Source organism: Clytia hemisphaerica, unplaced genomic scaffold, assembly GCF_902728285.1.
Source record: "Clytia hemisphaerica strain Z4C2 unplaced genomic scaffold, Clytia hemisphaerica genome assembly, whole genome shotgun sequence".
Classification (NCBI taxonomy): Eukaryota; Metazoa; Cnidaria; class Hydrozoa; order Leptothecata; family Clytiidae; genus Clytia; species Clytia hemisphaerica.
In genome coordinates this window covers 740620-765342 of record NW_027104248.1, presented here as the reverse complement: position 1 = coordinate 765342, position 24723 = coordinate 740620, and the positions used below count along the sequence as shown (strand labels likewise).

General features: G+C 34.3%; 3 protein-coding genes across 7 annotated transcripts; 2 read left to right on the top strand and 1 right to left on the bottom strand.

Annotated features, from left to right (window-relative positions):
• Window positions 1-349: 349 nt before the first annotated feature.
• Window positions 350-7128, top strand: LOC136816516 (rho GTPase-activating protein 1-like). The gene is made up of 12 exons (XM_067072858.1): window positions 350-534; window positions 1793-1990; window positions 2389-2476; window positions 3056-3187; window positions 3357-3443; window positions 3624-3722; window positions 3948-4055; window positions 4218-4288; window positions 4580-4657; window positions 4876-5001; window positions 6227-6333; window positions 6863-7128. The coding sequence occupies exons 1-12, from the start codon at window positions 414-416 to the stop codon at window positions 7040-7042; spliced, it is 1395 nt and encodes a 464-aa protein (XP_066928959.1). The 5' UTR covers window positions 350-413; the 3' UTR covers window positions 7043-7128.
• Window positions 7129-8078: 950 nt separating this feature from the next.
• Window positions 8079-11651, top strand: LOC136816515 (ras-related and estrogen-regulated growth inhibitor-like protein). The gene is made up of 3 exons (XM_067072856.1): window positions 8079-8814; window positions 10601-10782; window positions 11204-11651. Exons 1-3 carry the CDS (start codon window positions 8703-8705, stop codon window positions 11567-11569), a joined length of 660 nt encoding a protein of 219 aa, XP_066928957.1. The 5' UTR covers window positions 8079-8702; the 3' UTR covers window positions 11570-11651.
• A 216-nt stretch (window positions 11652-11867) lies between these two features.
• On the bottom strand, window positions 11868-24655 carry LOC136816470 (potassium voltage-gated channel subfamily A member 1-like). Of its 5 annotated transcripts, XM_067072801.1 has the most exons (3): window positions 24490-24655; window positions 23991-24087; window positions 11868-13182 (listed from the first exon to the last, which is right to left on the bottom strand). In XM_067072801.1, exons 2-3 carry the CDS (start codon window positions 24052-24054, stop codon window positions 11963-11965), a joined length of 1284 nt encoding a protein of 427 aa, XP_066928902.1. In that variant the 5' UTR covers window positions 24055-24087; window positions 24490-24655; the 3' UTR covers window positions 11868-11962. The 5 variants fall into 5 exon arrangements, with proteins under 5 accessions (XP_066928902.1, XP_066928905.1, XP_066928901.1 ...); XM_067072804.1 differs by lacking the exons at window positions 23991-24087; window positions 24490-24655 and adding an exon at window positions 21546-21854; XM_067072800.1 differs by lacking the exons at window positions 23991-24087; window positions 24490-24655 and adding an exon at window positions 20859-21058.
• Window positions 24656-24723: the final 68 nt, after the last annotated feature.

Here is a 24723-nt window from a genome sequence, read left to right as displayed (position 1 = left end):
TTCCTTTTTTAACTGCTCTAGTTTTGACTGATTAGCTGGAGGTAAGCTACATCAGAGCTAGCCAATTGTAGATCCCCTATAAACATGTTGTATCCTTGTAATATGATTCTTGTTTTTTGTAAGATGATGTTTTGAAAAATGATACAATCTATCTTGGCTTGTATTTTGACTGTTATAAACTTTCAGTATCAATAAACGGGAGGTGGTGTTTGTTTTATGATATGTTTCGTTGGCTTGCCTAAAAAATAAAAAGAGGGGATAATTATCATTTACTTTACCTTTTCTATTCTTCTTTATGATAAATGATACAACCCTTACTCTATTTGTTTGTTTATTTATTTTATAGTGACAAAAATATTTACCAAATAAAAAGAAGTTGCTGGTGATGTATTGATAGGTGAAACACTCACAAAATGGAGGATACAGATTCATCAGGCGACCATCGAAGGAGTGGAATGCTTTTGGATGAAGATTTCAACGTTTACGAAGAGCAGAAAGAAACGGATGAAGAACTCTCTAAAGCCGCACTGCAAGGTTCGTGCTTGGTCCTTTTTCTTCTGTCTATAATCATGGACAAAGTATTTGATAAAAAAGGGATTTTCATGCAAAATTTTAAACACCAAAATTTATTTTTAAGTTCTCTAAGTTACCTCTGGAATGTTAAGTTTTGACTTTGAGTTTTAACAAAAGACTTACGACAAAATGATCCCTTGGGATCTCAGGATTCAAAAGCTCTAAATTTTCCAATAAGGCTGGGAATATAGCTTAGAAGCCACTGAACCCTCCAAACTCGAAATATCCAATGAAATAAACTGGAAGTACTAAAATTGCAATTCTCGCTCGAAATCTTATCCTGAAAAACATTAAAATTCTCAACATATTTGACTTGTTTTGATAAACTAAAATTCAACTACTATATCAGAATCCGGCCATATACACAACTACCTTTTCCAAAAAGAAAAACATTGCTATCCCCTCGTTGTGCCAAATTCTAGTGCTAAATTTCTCGCTATCTTTTTCAAGATTAAGGAATGGCTTAAATGAAAAATGTGAGGGAAATCGCTATAAGCCCCTATTCTATTCTGTAAAATTTTTAGTTCTCGCTGATATTTAAAAACATAACATATTGGTTTTATTTGAGCTTCGATTTTTAGTGTTTATCTAGCGAGACATAAGTCTCCCTTAGCCTTATCTGTTTTCCTTTTCGTAAAATATCAAACTTGTTCAACTCTCTCCCTTGGCTACGATATTATTATCGTTCCACACATAGCTTAATAACTTATTGACTCGCCTGACCTTGGTTTTGATTGCATTCCGTTTCATTTCATTTGTGTAGTTCTATATTACTGGCTTTGGATCCTTGACTTTTTAGACTTGATTTTCTTTTTGGTTGTTTTGAAAAAATGATCGAGTATTTCATCGACGACTCCGATTCGGAATATTTTGGTAATTTATTTATGTTCTTGGGAGAACTGGAGATATTGATAGTCGACCCTGAGCTGTGGAAGAAGGATTATTGTTCTTATGTTCTTCTCATACCTAGATCGAGTGATAGTGTTAATGATTTATGTTCTGCTTCAATTAGTTCAACGAGGATATTCAAGTGTTAAAGAACTTATTATCCCAAAAATCAAACAGCAACCTTAACCAAAGGAGTTGTATGAATAAAAACGTAATAAAACCAAAAAGGATGAAAGTTAATCATATTAGACTGTGTTTATGGTATTTCATAGTAGATTGGTTGATTTCGCTTGAATTTTGACTTAACTTTTATCCGTTTATTATTCCATAGAAATAGCAGCTGGTGACACCACCGGGAGCGCTCCAACCTCACCGACCTCACAACCAGAAGAAAGCAAAGAGAAACCAGAACGGCCTCCTGTTCCTATCCGTGTCAGTAGTCGACAACCCGATCCAAACGTTCTTTCGGTGGAACAACTTGAAAAAGAATATGCTGACATCGCACGTTACAAAATATTCCAATTGGCCGGTATGTCGTTTTTTTCATGGTCCAATTCTTCTCAATTAAAGGTTTTATTTTTACATAAGTGTTCCCGTTTCATGTCAGACACATATTTCATATATCAGGATATCATGTCTACCTTTTGTTATATTATGCTTATAAGCAAAAAAATGTTTTTCTTTCCTCTTTCTGGCCAATCTTGCTCCACATCCGTGTCAATCCGATGTAAAAAATCTTGTAAATTAAGATTAATGATAAAGCAAAGGTTATCACCCTTATTTAAGCTATAATGTTTTGTTTCCTATTCATCACACTTCTCAAGCTTTGCCCCCCTTCGTTTATATTACTGTCACTTACGGACTCATTTTATTGCTTATATCGTTTAAGACTCCATCATTAGCTATATCTATCGGCTGTTCGTTTAGGTGATGATTTAACGGGAAGGCCAGTGATTGCATTTAGTGCATGTCGACTTCCTGTTCGTAACCTGATTGATCACCAAAAACTTTTCAAGTAAGTCGTCCACTTAAAGTACCTCTTCTTTCAAACACTTCTTCTCTTAAGCGGACCAACCACTTCAAATCATTATCAATTTCGATCCTGATGTCGTTTTTTTTCTAATTACAAAAGTTTTTCTCGATACAACACCATTCGTTTCTCTCAACATTAGTATAACCTACCTCGGAGGTCCTTTGAATTTTAACCTTTGTTCGTCCGTTGGTTCGTCTGTTAAACAGCTTTTCTCGGGATTGACCATTTTTTGAATAGTGATGCTAAATGACAGTTACCAAAAAGTAACTGACCCCGCGAAACTATCAGTCAGGCCATCTGAAATTTTTTGGGGATTGTCGATTCTCCAAAAAATTTGATTTTAGTGTGCGCCCCCCCCCCTGTGTGCGCAGGGAAATGCGCAATGGTTTTCATAGTAATTATGATTGAAGACAGTGTGTCCATCTGAAAATTATTTTGGAGATCGTTAAGTCTCCAAAAGTTTTAATTTTAGTGTGCCTAGGGAAATATTTTTCTAAATTTGTTTTTGCATGTCCAACGACTAGAATATTGATTATTCTTTCTTTGTTTCTTCTTCTCCAGTTTTTTGAAGTTAATGTTGGACCAGTATGTGGAGAATGATTACACCATCGTTTACTTCCATTATGGATTGAACTCGCAAAACAAACCTTCCCTCAAATGGCTCCTCAATATCTATCGAGAACTGGAACGAAAGTAAGTTTTTCAATCATCATATAACGTTTTTACCCACTATACTATTTATAGTGATTTTGAATGAAGAACTGGATCTTTACATTTGAAGAAGTATTGTTTTAAAAACTCCGGTCGATCAACCCCAAATGAAATGAAAAACGTTTTGAAATATTTCTTTTCTTCTCTTTAGATATCGGAAGAATTTGAAAGCTCTTTATATCGTCCACCCGAGTAATTTCATCAAAATCATTTTCAATATGTTTTATCCTCTAATAAGGTAATTCTTCTTACTTCCAAATAGTTAAATTACACAAATCAATGAAAAACTTTTTTCGGATCTAGTCTTCTTTGCATGTCGAATCTTCAATGAAATTCTTAAAAGTAAGAAGTCTATAAATTTCATATAATTACAAAAAGACTTTCTCAAACTGCAGGGTAGGTTGCATTTTTCTTTTAGCACAAAGTTCGGACGGAAAATCAACAACATTAAGAAATTGGACGAATTGGCGCCTCATATTCGATTGGACCAGTTAGATATTCCAAAAGAAGTGAGAGAGTGAGTAATTCCTAAAATAAAACCGGGGTGTTTTATTTTGCGCATTACATATTTCTTTATTTCATAAAGTTATATTTCAAAAGTCATCATGTAAAATAGGTACATAACTAAAAGTTTCATGCTAGATACGCAATCATCAGATGTATAAAACATTAAAAAATGTAAATATTTCTTTATTTCGCATCCTTTCAATTGACTTTACTCTTTCAAACATCTTTATTTCAGCCACGATGAGAAGATAACAGTTCGGATGAAACCATCCAACAACTCTTCTATTTTTCACACCAAACTCGAAACACCAAAAACACAAGTATTCGGCATTTCACTCAAAACGTAAGTTATCGTCAGAAGTTGAATTCAAACTGTTCGTGCAAAGTAATGACTAGAGGAAGTGGATGACTATCGAAATACTGAGCTCTTTAAGCGATTAAAAATTGGTTTGTTCAAGCTTTTTCTATGGTTCTTAATAGACGATTTTGCTTTTTTTGATTTCAGGTTAAAAGAGCGAACAGGGGAAGATATTCCAGAAGTTGTGAGATCCACTGTTCAATTCATTGAGCAAAATGGTAACGCAAATCTCTTTTCATTTTTAATAAAATCTTTCAAAAGCCTGATATTTTTCTAGGTCCTTGGTAAAAACTGAAGTGTTTAGCTACAAAAAAAATTGATATAAAGTTATCATGCAGCACCTTACTGAGCTGTCTCGGAGAATACATATGGGAAGTATTAAGTTACTGGGTTGATTAATAATAGTTTATAAATGTAGTCAGTATCAAAGAAATACAATGAAGGCCATGTGTTAATGAAGTTGCAAATGGCCTACGAATCTTTAAGTTCTCCATTATTCTCTTTTTCAGCTCTGGACGTGGAGGGAATATTCCGTCGGTCTCCTCACGCTAACTCCGTCAAAGACGTCTCCCAAAAATACAATCATGGTAAAGATATATTTTCAATGATGTTTAGTTCACTTTAATTATCGTATAGTACCGTTTTAAATTCATGATTTTTGTCAGCTGTGTAATCTTTTCAAATGATTTTTAACTGTGACATCTTTAGTGCAATGGATTTCGGGTAAATCGCACTCAATATTCCCTTTCGTTGACTTATGACGAACGAAAATTCAAAATTCTTATCATCTACTGTTTCTCTTCAGGCGAACAGGTGACGTTTTCATCAGATGAAGTTCATTTACCGGCTGCCATTTTGAAGAAATTTTTACGGGAATTGCCAGATCCTTTGTTGACGTTTGAATTATATGACCAAGTGATGGACGCGTGCTGTAAGTGGTTCTCTTCTATTTTATCGTGAACCTTGAATTGCTGAATTTGGACTTGAAAGATATCATTGAATACAGATTTTTAAGAGATGAGATAGTGATTGGTGCCGAGTGCACGTGACCAAACTATTTTAATCAATCATTCAATTATAATTCTTTGACCCCATACGTTATGGTCCAAAATTTGCGTTCTTTTTTTTAAATAGAAAAATTTTGCTATATGGCGAACCCGAAAAATTTTTTTGTTTCCGGTCCACCGGCCGGGTGAAAATTTATTTCGTCGTCACCCGGCCGCATTTTTTTTCGTACATCATCGTTAGGGTTAGGGTTAGTTTGTTTGTTTGGAAAACTTTCGTGAATCAGTTTTTGAGGCGTGTGATTTATCTCACGTGATATTTGATATTCTACTGTAAAATGCACGCCTAGAAATCACTTGGAATGAAGGTTTTTTCCTGATCATTGTTATAGAAATGAAATTTCATTCATCTCAAACTAAACCCTGCATTGTTTTTGTTAATTCTGGCTTGTAACTCAACTTTTAAGAATGTTTTTTTTATATAAATGTTTTTTTTATATACAACTTGGTTTTTATAAAAGAATCATGCTGATTTGTGAGTAAAATAAATAGAAACATTCACAAAGTGGGGACTTTGCAGTAAGTAAACAGCTTTCTTTTTATAAAAGGAATCATGCTGACTTGTGAGTAAAATAAAAAGAAACATTCATAAAGTGAGGATTTAAAAAATTGGGGAAATGTTTCTCTCACTCTACTTTTTTTACTTTTTTTGTCAAAAAAGCTCACTTCGTAATGTAACAGTTTGGAGCCTTTAGCAATTGAAGATAAATATTCAAAATGAAAGAGTGTCCAGTTCTTAGAGATATTGTAACACAATTGAAAATATAAACGATGAAAATTAAGCATTTGAATAATCGCACGCCTAGACCACTATAAATCAAAATCTAGGCGTGCGATGATCACACGTGAATTTTTCTTATGCCGAAGCCTGTAGCGATGTCGAGTTACTACAGATTTAAGGTAAAGAAGACCATCATTTTAACTTCTACGAGTGCTTTAAAAAATCGAGTTTTGGGATCGAAATTTAGCAAAAAAAAATTTTTTGCGGCCGGCCGGGTGAGTGTTTTTTTCGTCACCCGGTGGACCGGAAACAAAAATATTTTTAGGGTTCGCCTATGGATCATTTGTCAGTATTTTTGTTCTTCATCTTAGCTTTACCCGAGGAAGAGAGGTTGAGCTTCACACAAGACATGATGAAAAATTCAATGGCTGAAGAAAATCGTATTATTTTGTCATATCTCATGCACTTTCTACAGAAGGTATTAACCACTCATTATGCTACTCAACTAGGGATGAAAGCAACATTGATATTTGGGGAAGATTTTGTGCTTGATTTGGAATTTCTTTGGGATTCTTTATATTTCACGATACGTTATGTGGGTAATAGCTTAAAAGAGTCTGGACTGAAGGGGACTGAAATTCTAAGCACTACAAAGGGTGAAAGAACCAAGATGATTATAGTAGAAGCCAACCCTCAGGACTTGTTGTAGTATACTTTTTTGTTCAGAATTTCATGTGCCATCCGATGATAACAATCATTTTCGTTTGATTCAACTTTGAAAAATTGTTCACTTATTTTAAGGTTTGGAGTTTTGCCTACGACGTCAGTTTTTTGGCCATATAAACTTTTGCCAGGCCTAATGTGGGTCCCCTCTCAAAAAAAGTTTCAAAATCCTATCTACTTTCGAACCGATCACATAGGGTTGAGTCCCACGAAAGATGCTACGGACCCTAAGGGTTGGTCCCCTGCTATTACTTAAAATAATTTTCTCACTTCGATATTTTCAGGTTGTGGACCACTCATCAGCCAATCGAATGACGTCTGGTAGTTTAGCAATTGTTTTTGGCCCCAATATTTTGTGGTCTCGTTCGGAGGCCTCTACTTTGACGTCGATGTCAAAAGTGAACTCTTTCTGCAAATATCTAATTGACAATACGCATCTGATATTTGATGAATCGGTCGCTTGATAAAAATTGTCGCATAAAGACGAGTTTAGTTCATTTCATTCTGGACTACCTCATTGAACCGGGGACTAGTGAGTGGTGAGTCAATTGCCGATATCGCGATCACTGGAACACTAGACTACTTGTCTCCACTGTGTACTTTACGTATGCATACTCGGCCGCTGGATATGGAGTTATAATGGGATAGAACTGATGATGTAGTCAGGTTACAGTTGATGAATGAAATCAAATTTTATTACATTAAATTATATAATTAGCTAATTACTAGTTTATTTTGAAATTTCCATTGAAAGCTTACATTGGGAACAAGTGAAAATCCAAAGTACTTTCACATTCGAATTCAAGTAAAATCATACTATTTCCAAACATAATTTCACTTTGATTTTTACAATCTTGAATGCTTTAGTTACCTGTTTATCACGAATAATAATTATTTATATTTTTATAGATCGAAATCTTTGCAGTGCATGACGAGCATGCGCAACGGTTGTAAATACTACGAATTTCTTTTTTTTCTTCTCATACATAGAAAATATAAATCGTGACCATTTGCGTACTCAACTATTTCCGAATTTTTCTTGGACAACAAGCTTGGCTAGGAGCTCCACCCACCGAACTAAACTAAAAGATTACGATGTTCTCTACGTGACAATTTTTCGGCTGAAACATTTTATCTCAACTCTCAAACCTTAGATCAATTAACTGAATTTATTTCTCCATCAGTTGGGTGTGTTTCTTTTTCGTTCAAAGCTTTTTCACTCCACCCCGCACTCGCCCATGGTATGGTAGTAAAAGTGAAATAGTGACAAGATTATGATATTTTACAAGTTTGAATCAATAATCATTACTCTCGACAGCTTATATATAATCTTAAATCTGAAAATAACAAGATTTCGTCAAGTTATGACTTGTGACGAAGAAAGGTGTGAAACCTCAAAGCTATATTTTCATATCACGTATGGTTTGAGAGTAGGTTGCCTTAACTTCTGATTTGATAGTCTAGTAACTGATTTGAAGAAAGAGAGATTCGACCGTGATGAGAGGAATTTTAAGTCGCTGTACGTTTGATTATTTATCGTTTTTTTTAAGGCTTTCAATGCTCTTTATCTAGTTCAAAAGAACCTAAAACTGGTATTTTTTGCATTAAAGAATCGAAAATGTTCGATGATTTCGAACTTTGAACTCAGTATTTAGACGTAAGATTTTTTGTTGGAAACTGAGAGACAAATCGCATCAGCTCAGACGAGTTTTTATTCAGTCGAAATAAAATGAATGTACAAAAATTAATCGCTCACTAATTAAAATGATTTGTATGACGTTATTAATTAGCTCATCCTTTTTTTAACAGAAGGGATATCATTAATGAAAAGAAAAATAGATTAGATGGATCAAAAATTATAAAACGGTTTGCCGGTTTTCAATTCTCGTCATTTTAAAAAATATCGAGTTGAAACTCGATACTGTGCGAATTCAATTCAGTTTTTTCATTCTAAACGTCTTTCCTACGCAGTAGTACCAAAGGGAAAGAAAAATTCTCTTTTCGGAATATTGGTGTATTGCGGTTCTTATCAGTGATAAATCAAATCATCTTATAGAAATTGTTGTCAATAAAGTTATTTTTACTGGAAGTTCAATTCACTTGATTTTTGAGGGCTGAGGAAAGATGAAGACAGCTACCATGTTGAATGATTTGAATGGAGTTTCGTCCTCATTCTCCATGGAAGAGAAAGTAGCAAGAGTTGTGGTGCTCGGACGCAAAGGTGTTGGCAAAACTGGTAAGTCTGTTCAATGTTTGGATTTTTTACTGTACTGCATTTTGTATCACAAATCATTTGAATATTGTATAAGTTCTTTAAAGGGGAAATGATGAGGTCTGGAAATCATCACTAAACTGATATTGAAATATGAAAGAGCTCATAAAGACGATTCCAAAAATATATGGTTCATAGGGGTTTACTATTTTAAATGTTTAGAGCTCTCAGAAATCCAGAAGGCATACTCGAAAGTACAGTACAGTGGAATTCCCATTCTGGATTGGATGAGAGCAACGAGTAATGAAATCTGGGCGGCATTTATTTCATCGGGAACATTTCTAACTAATTTTTTTCTAGGAGGATATCATATTTGGCCATTGTTACGGTGGCGTATCCCTTGCGCGGTTCTATTTAGCAAGAATCTAAGCTTGTTTGTCGATAAAGCATAAACAATCGCGAAAATCTTTAGAACGATATTTCAATTAGCTATTCGGAAAAAGTAATTAAAAATATTTACACCACAATTTCTTTAAAATAAGACATTGTGGGACACTCATCAACAAATGGGATGCAATTACTCCTCGCTTTTCCCCTCGGGTAGGAAATTGGAAGATTTTCCCGTTTGCGGAGGTCGATAATATTCTTTTTGTTTTTCTGCCATCGATTGATTGAATAGGCCTCGAAATTGAATAAATAAGAGACGTTAGGATAATTGACCGATCATGAAGTAATGACTATAGGTTTATTAATTATTTCAAACAAAAATACAATAATAAGCCTTCTTAATCTGGTTCTCAATTGAAAACATTGAAGTCAGATTTGCTGAAAGAATTAGAAGTATTTAAAGCACTCCCACTTTTTTCACCACCATATATCTTTTACCACGCCTTCAAATGATAAATTTCTGAATTTAAAACCATCAATATCAACTTGAAATGGTATTATATAACTTAGATATTTTGTGCTATATTATCTGGAGTCAGGAGTTGTAATGTTTCCGAGATCTACACGTTTTTTATAAGAATATACTTTAAAGAATGTCCATGATGAAAATGGCCAAAAATATGCTAAGAATCATGGAATTTTGCTACTCAAGCTAAAAATGCCAATTTTAGAGCATTTTCAATTATAAATTGTCCCCCCCCCCTCCCCAATAAGGCTCACTACTTTCACAAAAATGCCATTTTATGCTTGAGAGGTATGTACTAACGATTTTCCCAAAAAAGTTAGGAATATCCATGATGAAATGGATTTACATCATTCTTATAAAAAAGAGTGTACTGGCATTCGTTGGTGAGCCATTTTGAAATGAATCAACTAAAACGGAAATTTCACATTGAAGTGTCGAAACAGTGCATACAATTTGTTTGAGAAAACTAATGAGCTTATAATCATACGCTAAATGCACTATAAATAGACTATACCTTGACCTCTTTTCAAGCAATTAAGTCTTACTCTATCATCAGATAGAATGCATGTTAACCCAAGAATTTGAAAAGTTTTTAGCTTTTGAAAAATACAAGGCTTCTTGAAAAATGTTCTTTTTAACCAATGAAGTACAAGCCCGAAAGGCTAGAATTTAACATTTCTCAGGCAAGAAAAGGTGAAGCCTTAAAATATGCGCCGTATAAATTTTAGTTTCAATCTGTTATTTGTGTAAAAACCAGGTGGACCGCGCTAGCAACTTTGGTAGGATTTGGTAGGCTTCAAACCCTATACCAAGGAAATTGGATTCTAGCCTTTCGGGCTTATACTTCATTGTTTTTAACCATGAAAGTCTCTATATATTTCTTTCCTCTCTCGACAGCTTTGGTAGTGCGGTGTCTTACCAAACGATTTCTGCCGGAGTACGCTCCTTGTCACGAAACGTACTACAAATACAGGAACCGTGACTTGAAGAAAGACGGCAAGGAACTTGAAATGTTGATCATTGATTCTGACGGACAGGTAAAATCCATTACGGTACCCTACTTATCATCTTCCATTCAAGTACCCGTTCTTTTATAAGAACATCCAAAGTTTTTGAAGCCTAAAAATGTTCTTAACATGTTCTTTTTTTGAGCATTTTGGTCCATTTTCCTAAGAAATTGGGGTATTTTAGAGTCATCAAAGCTATAAAATGTTCTTAACTTGTTCTTAACATTTTGGCCATCGAAGCCTTATGTTCTTATATAGTTTGCTCGTATAAAAAACATGTAGCCCTTTACCAAAACTAAGCAGACCTGATCAGCCTTGCTCTACAAGTAAGAAAATGATAAATCAAACCAAAGCATTGCATTCTAGATTTAGAACGCCATGAACCAAAGTCATTCCTAAAAAATGATCCTCGATAAGATCAAAGAGTCAAAATCTTTACCAATGAGACAGGGGTGTGATAAAAATCTTCAATAGCATGTACTTTTTATTTCAGAACAACGACATTTACCTCAATTCTGAAGCGTTCATCTTAGTTTACTCTGTGACGTCACGTAAAAGTTTGGAGAGCATCGAAGCTATTATTCGGAAGATTAGGATCTTGAATCGGAACGAGGCTGCAATTATTATCGTAGCTAATCAAATCGATCTCATTCAGAAACGTGAGGTATCTACGTATGACGGGGTCACCATGGCAACCAAACATCAAGCAGAATATTACGAAGTCTCCGTCGCAAACGACGTCGAACAAGTTGTCGAACTTTTTAACAAAGTGTGTCAACGAATTGCAGTGGACACTAAGAACAAAACAAAAACCACGCAGAAAATTATCGATATGTTTAAAAGACGTGGCTCGACGTGAACGTAACACCTGTTCTTAATTTCAAATCGAATGCCAAGAGAAATTTTTCAAATGATTTCAACAAAGCACAATTAACACTAGTAGTTTTCCTCTGACGCAGGAATGATAAACATTGCAAGGTATATGCATAAGTGGAAAGGCTGGTCTTTGCCATATTTCTTTAAGTCGAATGGAGAAGTCATTAGATTCTATTGACTGACATTTGTAGTCTAAAACTTATTGTAAAACATTTCATTTTAAAGACAAGCTTGAATTTTAGCAAAACTATTTTATTTTGAAAAATTGAGTTCAACGCTGATTCAATTTTCAAATATTTGATTGTCTTTTTTATAAAAATGTTGATTGTAAAATATAGAGAATATATCATATATATAAAATAAATTAATAAGTTTTTTAAATATCTTTTAAGTCATTAGTAGTTTTGTTAAGTTCTCTCTTCTTCGCTTCTTCGTTTTGAACGTTCGGTCCTGGAGTGTTGATAAGGTCGGCGCTCAAATTGACATCAAAAGTCTTGGTGTAGGTGGCGAAATATTTGCCGCCCAACGAAAGGAGAGGAACAGTCATTGTTAACGCCCCTACAATAGCCGTCATGGCTGTAGTAATTTTACCAGCAAACGAAGATGGGACAATATCTCCGTAACCAATAGAGACAACTGTTTGCATGGCAAAATACATTCCTTCAGGTATACTGGATATTTGCGAAGTTCGTTGATCAGGGCTTTCACTGAAATGTTCTGCATAGTATATAATGCTCCCAAAAATTGTACACGAGATTAACATGCAAAATATGAGCGTTAGTAAATCTGCCAAACTTTTTACCAATATATGAAGTACAACGGAGAGCGTTTGAAAACTTTTTGATAAGCGTATCAAACGTAAGACACGTAACGTACGTAACACCCGCACAAACATTATACTACGCGTGTTTTCACGGTCTAAAAAATACGTCAAAAATGAAGGGAAAATGGCGAAAAAGTCAACAATATTCAAGAAAGCTTTACAGAATTTCCGTCGGTACGGACATGCCGAAAATCGGATGATGAATTCGGCAGCGAAAAAAGTGTTCAAAGAAAGTTTGGTTTTCTCCCAGTTATCTTGCATGATGTCGTAGTCGCTCGGCAGTACCGGTAAAGTGGTTTCAAAACAGTCCAACGTGATGGAGAAAAAGACCATCATCAGTGATAAGAAAGTATACAATCTCGACATCAACGACGATTCTGGTTTCTCCAGAAAATTCCACAATTTACGCCGACACGTTTTACGTTCGTTTTTAACCGTCACTTTTTTCTGCGTATCATAACCTTCACGTTCTTTCATCGATTTGATCGCGTTTTCACCCAATTTGAAAAATAAACATTCGAATTCGAATTTTTCCATGGGAACCCAGGGCGGTCGCACCAAGCAACCGTTCGATTGATAATAAAACAAAATGGCGTCGAAAGCTTCACACGTGTTATCGAAATAAAGAGAGTTGCGTTGGACGTCGTAGTGCGAGATACGTAAGGTGGGATCACCGAGGAGTGTGTGTGGAAAACGTTGCAGCGTTTCTTCGAACGTTTCGTAAACAGTCCCTCTGACGTTGATGGAGATCTTCTTGTTCTTGCGAACCATTCCTGAAAAAAAATCAAAAATAGATGTCGTAAAACAAATCAAAAGGTAGTAAAGATTGTACACGCATGACTCTCTCCTTTTATTGTCTCGATATTGAAGAGTTTGATGATAAAGCTTGTATCTTCGTAATGTTCCCCGAATCGATAAAGTTTTATCATGTCCCTTGTTTTATTCGAGTTTTTTTTCAAAGTCTAATATTCAAATTAAAAATTGTTTTTCGGGAAAACGTTACTCTCAAAGCTAAAAAATAATTAGTTAAATTTTTATGAGTTTTTCTCGCTTTATCAGTCGAAAGGAGAATATAGTGGCTTTCGGATCAGCGGCTAGTTTATTTCATTTTCACACTTCTTCGTTTTCAATTGGAATGGGAAGATCTCAGGGAAGATCTGTTAGAAAACTTAAACATCATCCATAACATAGGTGCATGCATAAGTGTCACCTTTGGCACAAACACGACTAAAGCGATTTAATTCTATACAAATGAATGGGAACGTTGTACCTCTTACGCATGCGTGAAACCAAATTATCCTATTTCTGGTCATACAAATTTCAAATCATTTAACTGCTTTGTGCTCAAGTTGATGATTGAATGGTTCATATCAAAAGACGGAAGTATTTTCTCTTTACAAATTTATCTTAAGGATTATCCCATCTAAGAATGGAATGAAATGAAACGAGTCTTGAAAAACCAGGTTGGATATTGGAATTCATCGTAAAAAGTTGGGTCGAAAAAAGAAAATGAAAATGTTTGAAGAGAAAAACAGACCTATTCACATTATTTAATCCAACACTAAATCCATTACAGACGAGTAACTTATCTTCAAAATAAATCTCTTTTTCATTTTTTCAAGACCTTGATCCTAAATTAGGTTCAAATGTTTTTCTATTTTTTGTAACCCAAGAAGAAAACCAAATTATAAATACTCTTTTATGGGAGGGATTCCATTTGTTCAAAAGCTGATGATAGCCATCGCAAGCTCACAAGATGACAAGAAGCATAATTAAAAATCCTATCTTTCAAAATTCAAGCTACGCACAAGTTATAGTAGATCAACGGATTAGAATAGGTGGATTAAGAACTCATAGAAAACACTCCTCGTTAGGTTATCAAACTTTTTTACGAGTTTGCTAGCAATTAAAACTTGATAAGTTGTAAAAAAGTTGTAAAAAATCATTACTTTCAACATTTTCATTGGTCATTACGTATCACGTGGTACATTTTAAATAAGAAAATGCACTTTTTTAGCCCTTTCTATCCAATGCAGAAATTAGCCAAATAATTTGAAATTTATTTTCCTAATTCTAAATACAGTCTTCTTTCACCAGTATGCAACCCATTCGTGACCCATCGATAGTTTCTTAGTTATAGACCATACGTTAATTTTCACTTATCTGAAGATTGCCATTGACAAAAGATTAAAAATTTACATTAAAACTGGTCTAGCGTTTGTTGATGCTAAAACTTAAGTGCAGGATTTAAAATATTTGCAAAATCATCAAAATTGATCGAATCATAGGACAAATTCGTTTTCGAAACTGTATAAATTGGAAAATTGTTCTTATAAAAACAATGAAAAAACTAAACGAGGAGTGCGCAGAGTCATTTACAGATTTTTCTTGTAACAATAAGAAGACAATGGATCTCTCTTGGGAGCAACGAGAGAAGTTAATCCACCTATTCTAATCCGTTGAGTAGATCTTGAAACTGTTTTCTTAAGCCAAAAACAAATACAACGAAGATTTTCCATTTGAATTAACATCACCGTGAAAGATAACCGTGAAAAATACCCAACATACAAATCGTTTTATCAAATTAAAAACCGAATTATAAAATTCCCTTTATCACTTGGTTTACTTTGTTTTGTAATGAACCTCTCTGCTGATTTTTAGCCCTGGAAAATGTTAGAGATTAAAGCAACTTAGCTTAGCAACCTTGAGGATAACGAAACATAGGAACCTAAATGATGTGTTATTGCGCCAGCAATTGTTTGGCATTTTCAAATTTAACATCCATGTGTAGAAAAATGACCAAATCAGTTAATGAGATGAGGTAGTAAAAATATGAAAAAAAATTCAATGTTTCAAATTGCTTGTGGCCTATTGTTATAATTTTGTTTGCTTAAAGATATTGCTTTTTTGCTACAATCCTTTTATTCTTAATTTGGAAAAATTCTATATCAACAATGATGCTCAAAAACACAAAAATATACGAACAAATCTTTTACAGACTATTGAGCGGTGTCTAATTAGTGAAATCAGGGTACAAAGCTAATTTAGTCAAAATAAAGAACAATTTGAGGCTAAACAAGCTACATGCTGAATGGACCTACCTGAGATTAATGTAATAAGAAAATAGAAAAGATGACAACAATAGAAATTCACGAGAAATGTTTATTTTCCCTAAATTTGATAAAAGGGAATCTCCCCTGTGATAACAAAATCCAAAAAAAGATTTCCCGGATAAAACGGCTTAACTATCTAAGTACTATTAATTAGTATTTAGGCGAAAATGGATGCTGGTCATGTGTGGACGATAAGGGTCGGTTTTTTTTTGGGACGAGATGGAGTTTTACAAGCTCTTATTTGATTTGATTTGGTTGGTCGTTAACCAGTAATAAAATAATTTTGCTACTTTTTCTAAAGAACGCGTCATATTTATAACTTCAAATGACTAATTATTAAAGTATCTTATATAAAAACTCCATCTCATCTGTTTTTTTCACCTTCCAAAAGTCTCTCGAAGGGTCGGAAAATTCACAATTTTTAGGAAATTTTTTGATTTCAAGAGGAAAAATAGCAAAAGAGTCTCTCTAATGGTCTGTCTTCGGAGGTCCCGTCCGCACATACTCCTCGTCCGCCAACCGCCTAGTACCCATCCCGGGAGCTTGGAGATTAAACCTCGCAGGGACTATTCAACCTAAATCACTCTTCAAACATGTTGTTACTAGCAGAAACAAACCTTCAAACTGAAGGCACCTATTTCATACCTCTTGTTGAAACTAGTAAGCATAAAAAGTCAATTTCACATCGAAGTTAAAATACTACTCTTGTAAAATTTGGCTCAAGTTTAAAATAATAGTAAAACGTGAAAGTTAAGGAAATGAGGGAGAAAGACCATATGTGACTCGATCTCCTCTTGCTCAATCTGCTGTATGCAAACAAAGAAGTTAGATGTCAAAAAGGAATCTGTCTTTCAAGCTGGTTACAAGAATGAGACTGTGTTTTTAAGACAACATCTTCTGTCAAGCCATTCGCACTAGACAGCACAACGCACAACCTTTTCTTTACCTACAACATATTTATTGCAAAGAAATTATTTTCAGGAAAGTCTTATAAATCATAAATTAAAAAGATGGTGTAATTTGAGAGTTTTGGGAATTTGACCTTGAAAAGTTTTTTCTGAATTATATTCAAGACTAGTTCAAATCAAAATGTTATAATATTTCTTCGTTACTAATCTTCTATTGTAGCACCCTTGTAAATGTACTTAGCATATGGTATCTAAAAACTAAAGTTCTATTTCAAGAAGTGTTTAAAGTTTTGGTTTAAAGTTTCAGTCAAAAGTTAAAATACTTCCCCAGGGTTGGCGAATATACTTTAATAACATATTGCAATTGTTAAAGTTTAGTAGGTGAAGAGCATCCTGATAATTTCGAAATTTTTCAAGAGTTTTCGTCTAGTCAGCAAAGGAATTACTAATTTTCCCTCTGCTTGCAAAGGGTGACATTGTGAAATACACAACATCCAAAGAAAATTTTTTTGAAGCCTTCGGATGTTCTTAACTTTTTGGGTTTCAAGACTAAAAATGTTCTCAAAATGTTCACCATTTTGTGACTATTTTAACCCATTTTTCTATAAGAAATTGGCTGTTTTTGAGTCCACAAAGCCTTAGAATGTTCTTAGCTTGTTCTTAACATTTTTTGCCATTGAAGCCTTATGTTCCTTTATAGTTTCTTCTTATAAAAAAACGTGTACCGAAACGTGTCCTTTTTTAAGGCAATCGTAAACCCGTACACGTTTTTTTATAAGAACATATCTTATGAGAGTCTTCGTAATGAAATGGGCCAAAAAATTATGAATTCATCATGAATTTGGCAACAGAATATCATTTTTAGAGCTGTAAATTACCGATTAATCCCAGTAAGAATCACTACTTTTACAATAATGTCATTTTGTTCGTCAGGTGTGTGGTTGAATTTGGATCCTAACCTAAAAATACCGTAAGATTGTTTTAAGATGATTTTTCCCAAAAAGTTAAGAATATCCATGATGAAATGAAAGTCAAGATCTCTGAAGATTAGCAGATTGTCTTTTGAACGCAAATTCTAAATTTAAAAATTTAAAGGCAATTTTCGTACAAAGGTTGATGATTCGAAGTATTTCAAGTACTCATAAGACAAGATAATTTGGCAGTGTTAAGGAAAAGACAAAGGTAATCAAAATTAGAAAAACTTGTGAAATTTCAAGACCAAGTCCAAATCTATGGAGAGAAAAAATTATGTTGGGTACATCCACAGGCCAAATAGAGTCATGCTAAAATTTTCATTACTCGTATTTAATCTGATAGTATTTCAAACTTCAATTGGCTTCATGTCAAGTTCAAGTTTGATACTTGTAATACTTTTTGCTTAGAATCTCACGCTCTTTATAAACAGTACGGTTGTTGAAATGAAACTCATGTCATTATAAAATGAAAGTGTCAAGAGCAGCCACCGGCTAGAAAATATGAAATATCTGTTCTTGAGGTCCCTTTCTCCTGGAAAAAACGAACTGTTTTGTATTCTGGACTCTCCTAGAATATACCTTTGTTCTGGAGGAAAACGGGACTCCTGGAAAATGTATATCTGTTCTCTAGAAAGATTATGCTCCTGGAAAAATATAACAGCTATTCCCTAAGAAAGTTACAATGTTCCTAGAAAATGAGACTGTTTATTAATAAAGTTACGAAGTTCCCTTGGAAAAAAAATCTGCCATCTGGTTGTGTTTTTCACAATTTAGCTCCTTGATTTGTTGAGCAGATTGTCTGCTGGAAAATTACATGTGTTTCTCCGTAACATGTGCTCCTGGATTTTAAGAACAGATGTTTTTAAGGCGACTCCTGGATTTTAACTGGGTGTTTTAAGGCAAGTATCTCCTAGATTTATCTCTAAAATTTACTCTCCTGGAAAAAAAGAACAGATATTTCAGAAAAATCCGCCGGCGGCTGCTCTTGAAGTGTCCAAGAAAAGATTTCATTGAAGTAAGATTTTGCCAAAAATCTGGCATCTGGTTGTGTTTTTCACAATTTAGCTCCTTGATTTGTTGAGCAGATTGTCTGCTGGAAAATTACATGTGTTTCTCCGTAACATGTGCTCCTGGATTTTAAGAACAGATGTTTTTAAGGCGACTCCTGGATTTTAACTGGGTGTTTTAAGGCAAGTATCTCCTAGATTTATCTCTAAAATTTACTCTCCTGGAAAAAAAGAACAGATATTTCAGAAAAATCCGCTGGCGGCTGCTCTTGAAGTGTCCAAGAAAAGATTTCATTGAAGTAAGATTTTGCCATCTTTATATCAACATTGTACAGAAAAATAAGAAGTGGACTACATTGGTCGGAAACAAACCAAATTGACGGAAGCAAACAAAACTTACTTATACCTAATGAAGAAGAAATATTAATTCGACCAACCTTTTTCCTTTTAGTAAACAAAGCACCAGCAATGACTACTCGACACTTCTATCTTTCTTAAACGCCATGTTGAACTTCAAAAACTTTATAATTTTGACAAGTTTCAGTTCACATGTTCACTTTTTCAAAAATTTAAAGAGGAGACATTTACAATGTATGAGCTTTTTCATTGAACTTGTTACCATGGCAACATATTGATGATGGATGGAAATAATTTACACATCAAACGTTACAAATGTAACGAACACAATAGAAAAGAAGAAGAAGACGAAAACATTGAACCACATAAGAAAGAAACTACGCATGTGCAACTTGGAGGTACATTACACAAAGATCATTCACCGCCACACAACAAGCTCCAAGCGGTCATATATATCAGAATTCTTAATGGTGATAGAATTACAGATTTTCGTGAAACAGAAAAGATACACCAACATTTATTAGCTTTGAAATGAATACCTTTGTACAACATTCGTGTAATGTTTGGCATCATTTTCTTCTTGCTTTTCTGACCTGGCATCTTGAAAATACTCCACTCTTTCTTCAGTTCAGACCAACAAATCTTTCTCGTCCTCTCTTCAACACAACTAGAGGTAGCATTTACTTTACTTCGAGCAAGGCCAAGAAACCTCAACGAGGAGATACGCAGAGAGAATGAGAAGAAGATAACATCTTTTCAAAGATCTTACTGTGATAACTCAACAAAAACAAACAAAAAGGGTAGAACCTCCTTCTACAGCTAGTACTGTACCTCTAAATATTTAGCATTATGATTAGCGTATTGTTTTTCTTTCCTCAAATTTCGTCAAAAAAACTTTGATGATGGACTCGTCTTTCTATTTTTGTAACGGAAACAAAAAATAAGAAGTCAGGAACATACCATGTACCATATGTTACGAAAGTTAAATTTCCCTTTCTTTTCCTTGATACACTAATAAACATAATTAGAATGAATCTGGAGTACGAAAAACAAGGAATTTGTGTTTTTCGACTGGGGAAAATAAGAAAGAAAAGTTCTTTTCCACATCAAAAAAATAAATATCAGAGAAAAGACTGAACCTCAAAAATCCAAAGAGAGATCACATTTGGAGCCAACTTCTAGCTTTTCCAAAGCTACAAGAAAACCTTTGGCTCCAGCTTTCATCAAGTTATTCCTACAACTAATTTACGTTCTTCAAAGGTTCAAAGGTAACAATTCTCAAAGGCGTAGTTTATAAGAAATAAAAAACCTTTATCGAGTTGTGGGGTGCCTTTATTAAAAGGTATAGACGCCCACACAAAAAGTAAAAAAACGGGTCAAGCTGGAGTTTTTACAAGTTCTTTGATGACTCTGTTGGTCGATTTTATTACTTTTTCTAAAGAACGCGTCATCCCTATTGTTTAAAGATAACCAATCAGTTAAGCATCTTGTAAAAACTCCAGCTCATCCCAAAAAAACAGAAGGAAAAGTGAAAAAGAAAGAAAACGCAAGAAATACCACAGAAAGGAAACTGAGGTGGTGCAGATGCTTCAAGAGAAGCAAAACTCAAACTTAAAACTTTATCTCGCTGGAGAACTTTGTCAGGTCAATATTCTCACAACTTATCCGGAATCTTCAATAAGCATATCAAAAGAAAAAAATGGCTTCGTGTAACGCTTTCACCTCCTATTCTTGAGCAATAAAGAATAGACGATATCGGCTTTCCGAATTCTCCCCGAATGATTACCCATGATGCATTGCGCAAAAAAATTCACGGACAATATTGACTTACTGAATTTTTTTGCGCAATGCATCATGGGTAATCATTCGGGGAGAATTTCGTTAAGCCGATATCGTCTATTGAAATACCTCTCACAAGAGTACTAAGTTGAAATGCTCACTGCATTTTTCATTTCAAAATCCACGCAATGCGTAATAAGCAATTAGAAGTGCGCGAAAATAACGACTTCTCATTGGCCAAAAAATGTTGAAGACTTTTACATCTGACCAGCAGGAATTCCTTGTGCGATCGAAAGAAAGTCATAAATTACCTCCGAGCGAGAGTCGATATTCATCCACCGACAGGTAAAAAGTACTTTTGAGGGATCGAAAAAGTAGAAAATCTTCATCTTGGTATTTTGCTGCTTGTTTCTTTATGTCCAAATGTCGAGTCATCGTCAACTACTCATTCACTCGCTCGCTTACCACGTGTCCTTCGTTCTCCTCTACAGAATGGACCAGGCATGCAAGAGCAGTTTGTATTAAATGAAGCAAAAAGCATGAAAAACCAAAAAAGCTCAAGAAAGAAGAGAATGGATTGATAAGAGGAACAAAAGAGGCGATGATAGAGAAGAAGAGGGAGATATTAGATGTAACAGAGAGTTGATCAATAATTCATCCCTCTTTTAAGCTCGAATATTAAATTTAACTATTGTTCTACCTCATACAAAACAGCTTGAAACAAAGGGGCAAAAAATGGGCCCTTGAAAGCCAATATCATAAGATACAATCATTAGAGTTGTTTATTCATAGTGAAGAAGGCTTAATGAGCATTTCACACATTTCTCTTGCTTGCTAAAACATTTAGCACATCTTGAAAGATGTTGGCACAAAAAGAAACAATCAAAAATGAGGGCAAGAAAGTTAGTAATTTATCGAGAATATTTTATCGACTATTATTTATCGGTTTAAATTCAACCCTACAAGATTATTTTCTCCACTTTAAGTAACTTACTGACCTATATTTCATCAGGTGGAAAACATCTTGAAAGTAATCTAACAACAAACAAACAAACTTGCTTCGATTCCAGACGCGATCCAAACCATGGACTGAGTACCAAACCTTCACAGTGTTCTCATGAGATAAAAACCCCTTCGAGAAAGAAGGTAGAATAATGGCGACTTTATTTCGTCTGCGGCCAATTTAATCTATTGTAGTCTAATTCGTCCCTTCATTTCAACGGGAGTCCAAGAGAGGTCCAAAAAGATTGTGAAAGACGCTCTCTTAGACATCAACATTATTGACTGTCCAATAAAAAAAAGAACCGTCCCATCTATGACGAGTCACTTTCTTTAAGTAGATTTGAAGAAATGAAAAAAGAAGAAATTTGTAATCCTCATTTTTGAAGAGCTCAACATGATTCATTTGGAAGTTCTTTCAAAAATGAAGAAAAAAAGTTAAAATATACTTGAAGAGTAAAATCAATGAGTGTTCTACTTTTTTTCATTGATGGTTCTTGGATTAAAGCAGGGGTGATCACAGTTTGGACAATTCTTTGAAAGTAAAAGACAGTGAAGAATAATCCACGAACATGACATAGAAGAAAAAGAAAGAAAAAAACTGAAATCTTGACGTCTGTCCAAATTGTAGATAGAAAAGACAAAAGACATTTGTTGTAGTAAATCTAGTCATTTAAGCCACGATAAACTTCCAATATGAATATCACTGGGTCGATGAACTTATTGTGGGCCCCCTATTATTGCAGACCTTCAAAAGTATTTTCTTAAAGCAAGACTGGGGATGAAGTTGCACGTCCACGGCACAACGCCAATCCACTAATTCAACAAAGACGGGTACACGTTTTTTTTTTAAGAAACTTGTTTTACCAAGCAGCCTCAATGTTTCTTAAGAAATCGGCCTTTTGAGCCTTAAATGTTTCTTACATGTTTCTAAACTTTTTCAAGCTTAAAGAACGCATGTCGATGATACTACGGCACTTCCCTATCTTCTATATTGCTTTTCTGACTTTCTCAAGTGTTTCTAACTGGTATGTAAGTATTTTTCTGGAACTTTGCCTTGATGATTTAAAAGGTTCTTTAAAAAACCGAATTAAAAAATGTTATTTTTTTCATATTCTCTGCCTCAGCATATTTCTTAGATGTTTCTTAGTTTTTAGGCATTCTGAGCCTCGTGTTTCTTAAAAGTGTGTTTCTTAAAAAAAACAAGAAACATGCTGAATGGACCTACCTGATGATGAAAGCTAGATAATAAGGCAATAAGGAGAAAAATGAAAACAATCAGTCAGATGATATAGCTTTTTGCGAAAATGCATAACACATTAAATTCTATCCTTGATTGTTGATGGGGGAAGAGGGAAGGGGAGTAGGGAAAACAGAAATAGAAAGTTCCGGTTCATCTTTCATCAGTGCTCAAAATTTCATAAAAAAATCTTAAGTACAGCTCGAGAAATTCAAGAAATACTGTCTTTCCGGCGAAAATAGGTTGTTCCGGCGATTTTTGAATAGTTCCGGCTTCAAAAATCAATTTTTTTGAAAATTGAAACATGCTTGATGGTGGGCATTGCTATTAATAATGTTTTTGAATGAAAAAACAACCAATTATAAGAAAAAAATCCAATGAAAATCCAGAAAAACGGCGATTTCCGGCATATTTCCAGCATTTTCAGCCGGAAAAAAATGTTTTTTGAAAATCGGGCTCCGTCACATTTTAGGCATTGCCATTTTGCATCATTGTGCAAAAAATCAGAAATGAGTCAACATTGAGAAAAGCTATATTTTCTTATTTGGTTAAAGGGAATTTCCCCAAAATAAGAAAATCCGTTTTTTTAAGGCGAATAAGAATTTTCCGGGAAAAACCACTTCAGCCATTCTTTAGAGAATCTTGCCCTCCATCTTTGTATAAAAAATCAGAAAAAAGTAATAAAAGGATTTTGCACAAAGTCCAAAAAACCCTATTTTTAGGTAGTTTTTGGCCCAAATTTGCCCAAATAAATTTTTTCTCAAAAATCGGGCTCCGTCACATTTTGGGCATTGCCATTTTGCATCATTGTGCCAAAAATTAAAAAAGAATAAAGAGCCAATCCTGAGAAAAGCTTGTAACAGACGGACGGACGGACGAACGGACGGTCCTATTAATTTATAGGACCTCTACCCCACCGGGGTAGATCCAAAAAACGTGTAGACGCCAAAAAAATACCAGAAATATGAGACTGAGAGTTGGCCATATTTTAAGAACATATCAAGAAAAATTTGAGCATTTCAAATTAACATTTTAGGAATTAATGCTTTAAAGTCTCTATAATCGAACACTTACGCCTCAAAATCTTGAGAAAATCAAAACAGATGAGAATTTAAAGGTTCTTATAAAAAACATGTAGCAAAAGTAAAGAGAAAAAAGGAAGTCTACAGTGCGTGGGAGTAAGAGGTATCGAAAACAAACTTACCACCACATTTTGTATTGTTCTTCCATTTTATTCGCTTTTGTTTGTGGTCAGTGATGTGGAGCATGTCATGGGTGACAACAATAAGAGTCGCGTCTCTCTGAAAAAGCAAAAAATACGAACGAGATAGGACGAGTTACAGTTACAAAAATTTTCTCTTTAAAGGCTGATCACTTGAAAACCTTGAATCAAAGTCTCAAGATGCGAATTTTCTTTTTGAAATAATGTGCCTGACACTTTGAATCCTATATATATTTCTAACTTTTTTAGTGTATGAATAATATATAACGATGCATGGTGCGAACCACTTGTCCTTCTTCAGAAAATCAATTTTGAATGGAGAAAGATATAAAGAAAGTTCAAGTATTGACTTTCGCCTCCTTGGTTAAGATTTGAGCATACATATACGTGTTCAACCAGACTTTTATTGATACAGACTGGACTGTTAAGATTTGAAAGAGATGAAATAGAAGAATGAACCAAAATACTTACTCAGACTTACTCACAAAGCTGATGGTTTCTAAAATCTTCAAGATTCTTTGGAATGCTTATTCTCTATGAAAAAAAAGTAGATAATTTTTCATTTCCTGAACATTTTGGCGACTTTTGAGAGGAAAAGAAAACCTCAAGTGTACGTGATACTTGTGGTGTTCTTTCACTGAAAAAAAAACACCAACATTTTGATTTCTTTCGAAAGTATTGTTTTGACTATTACATAAACCTTGAAGAGTTTTCA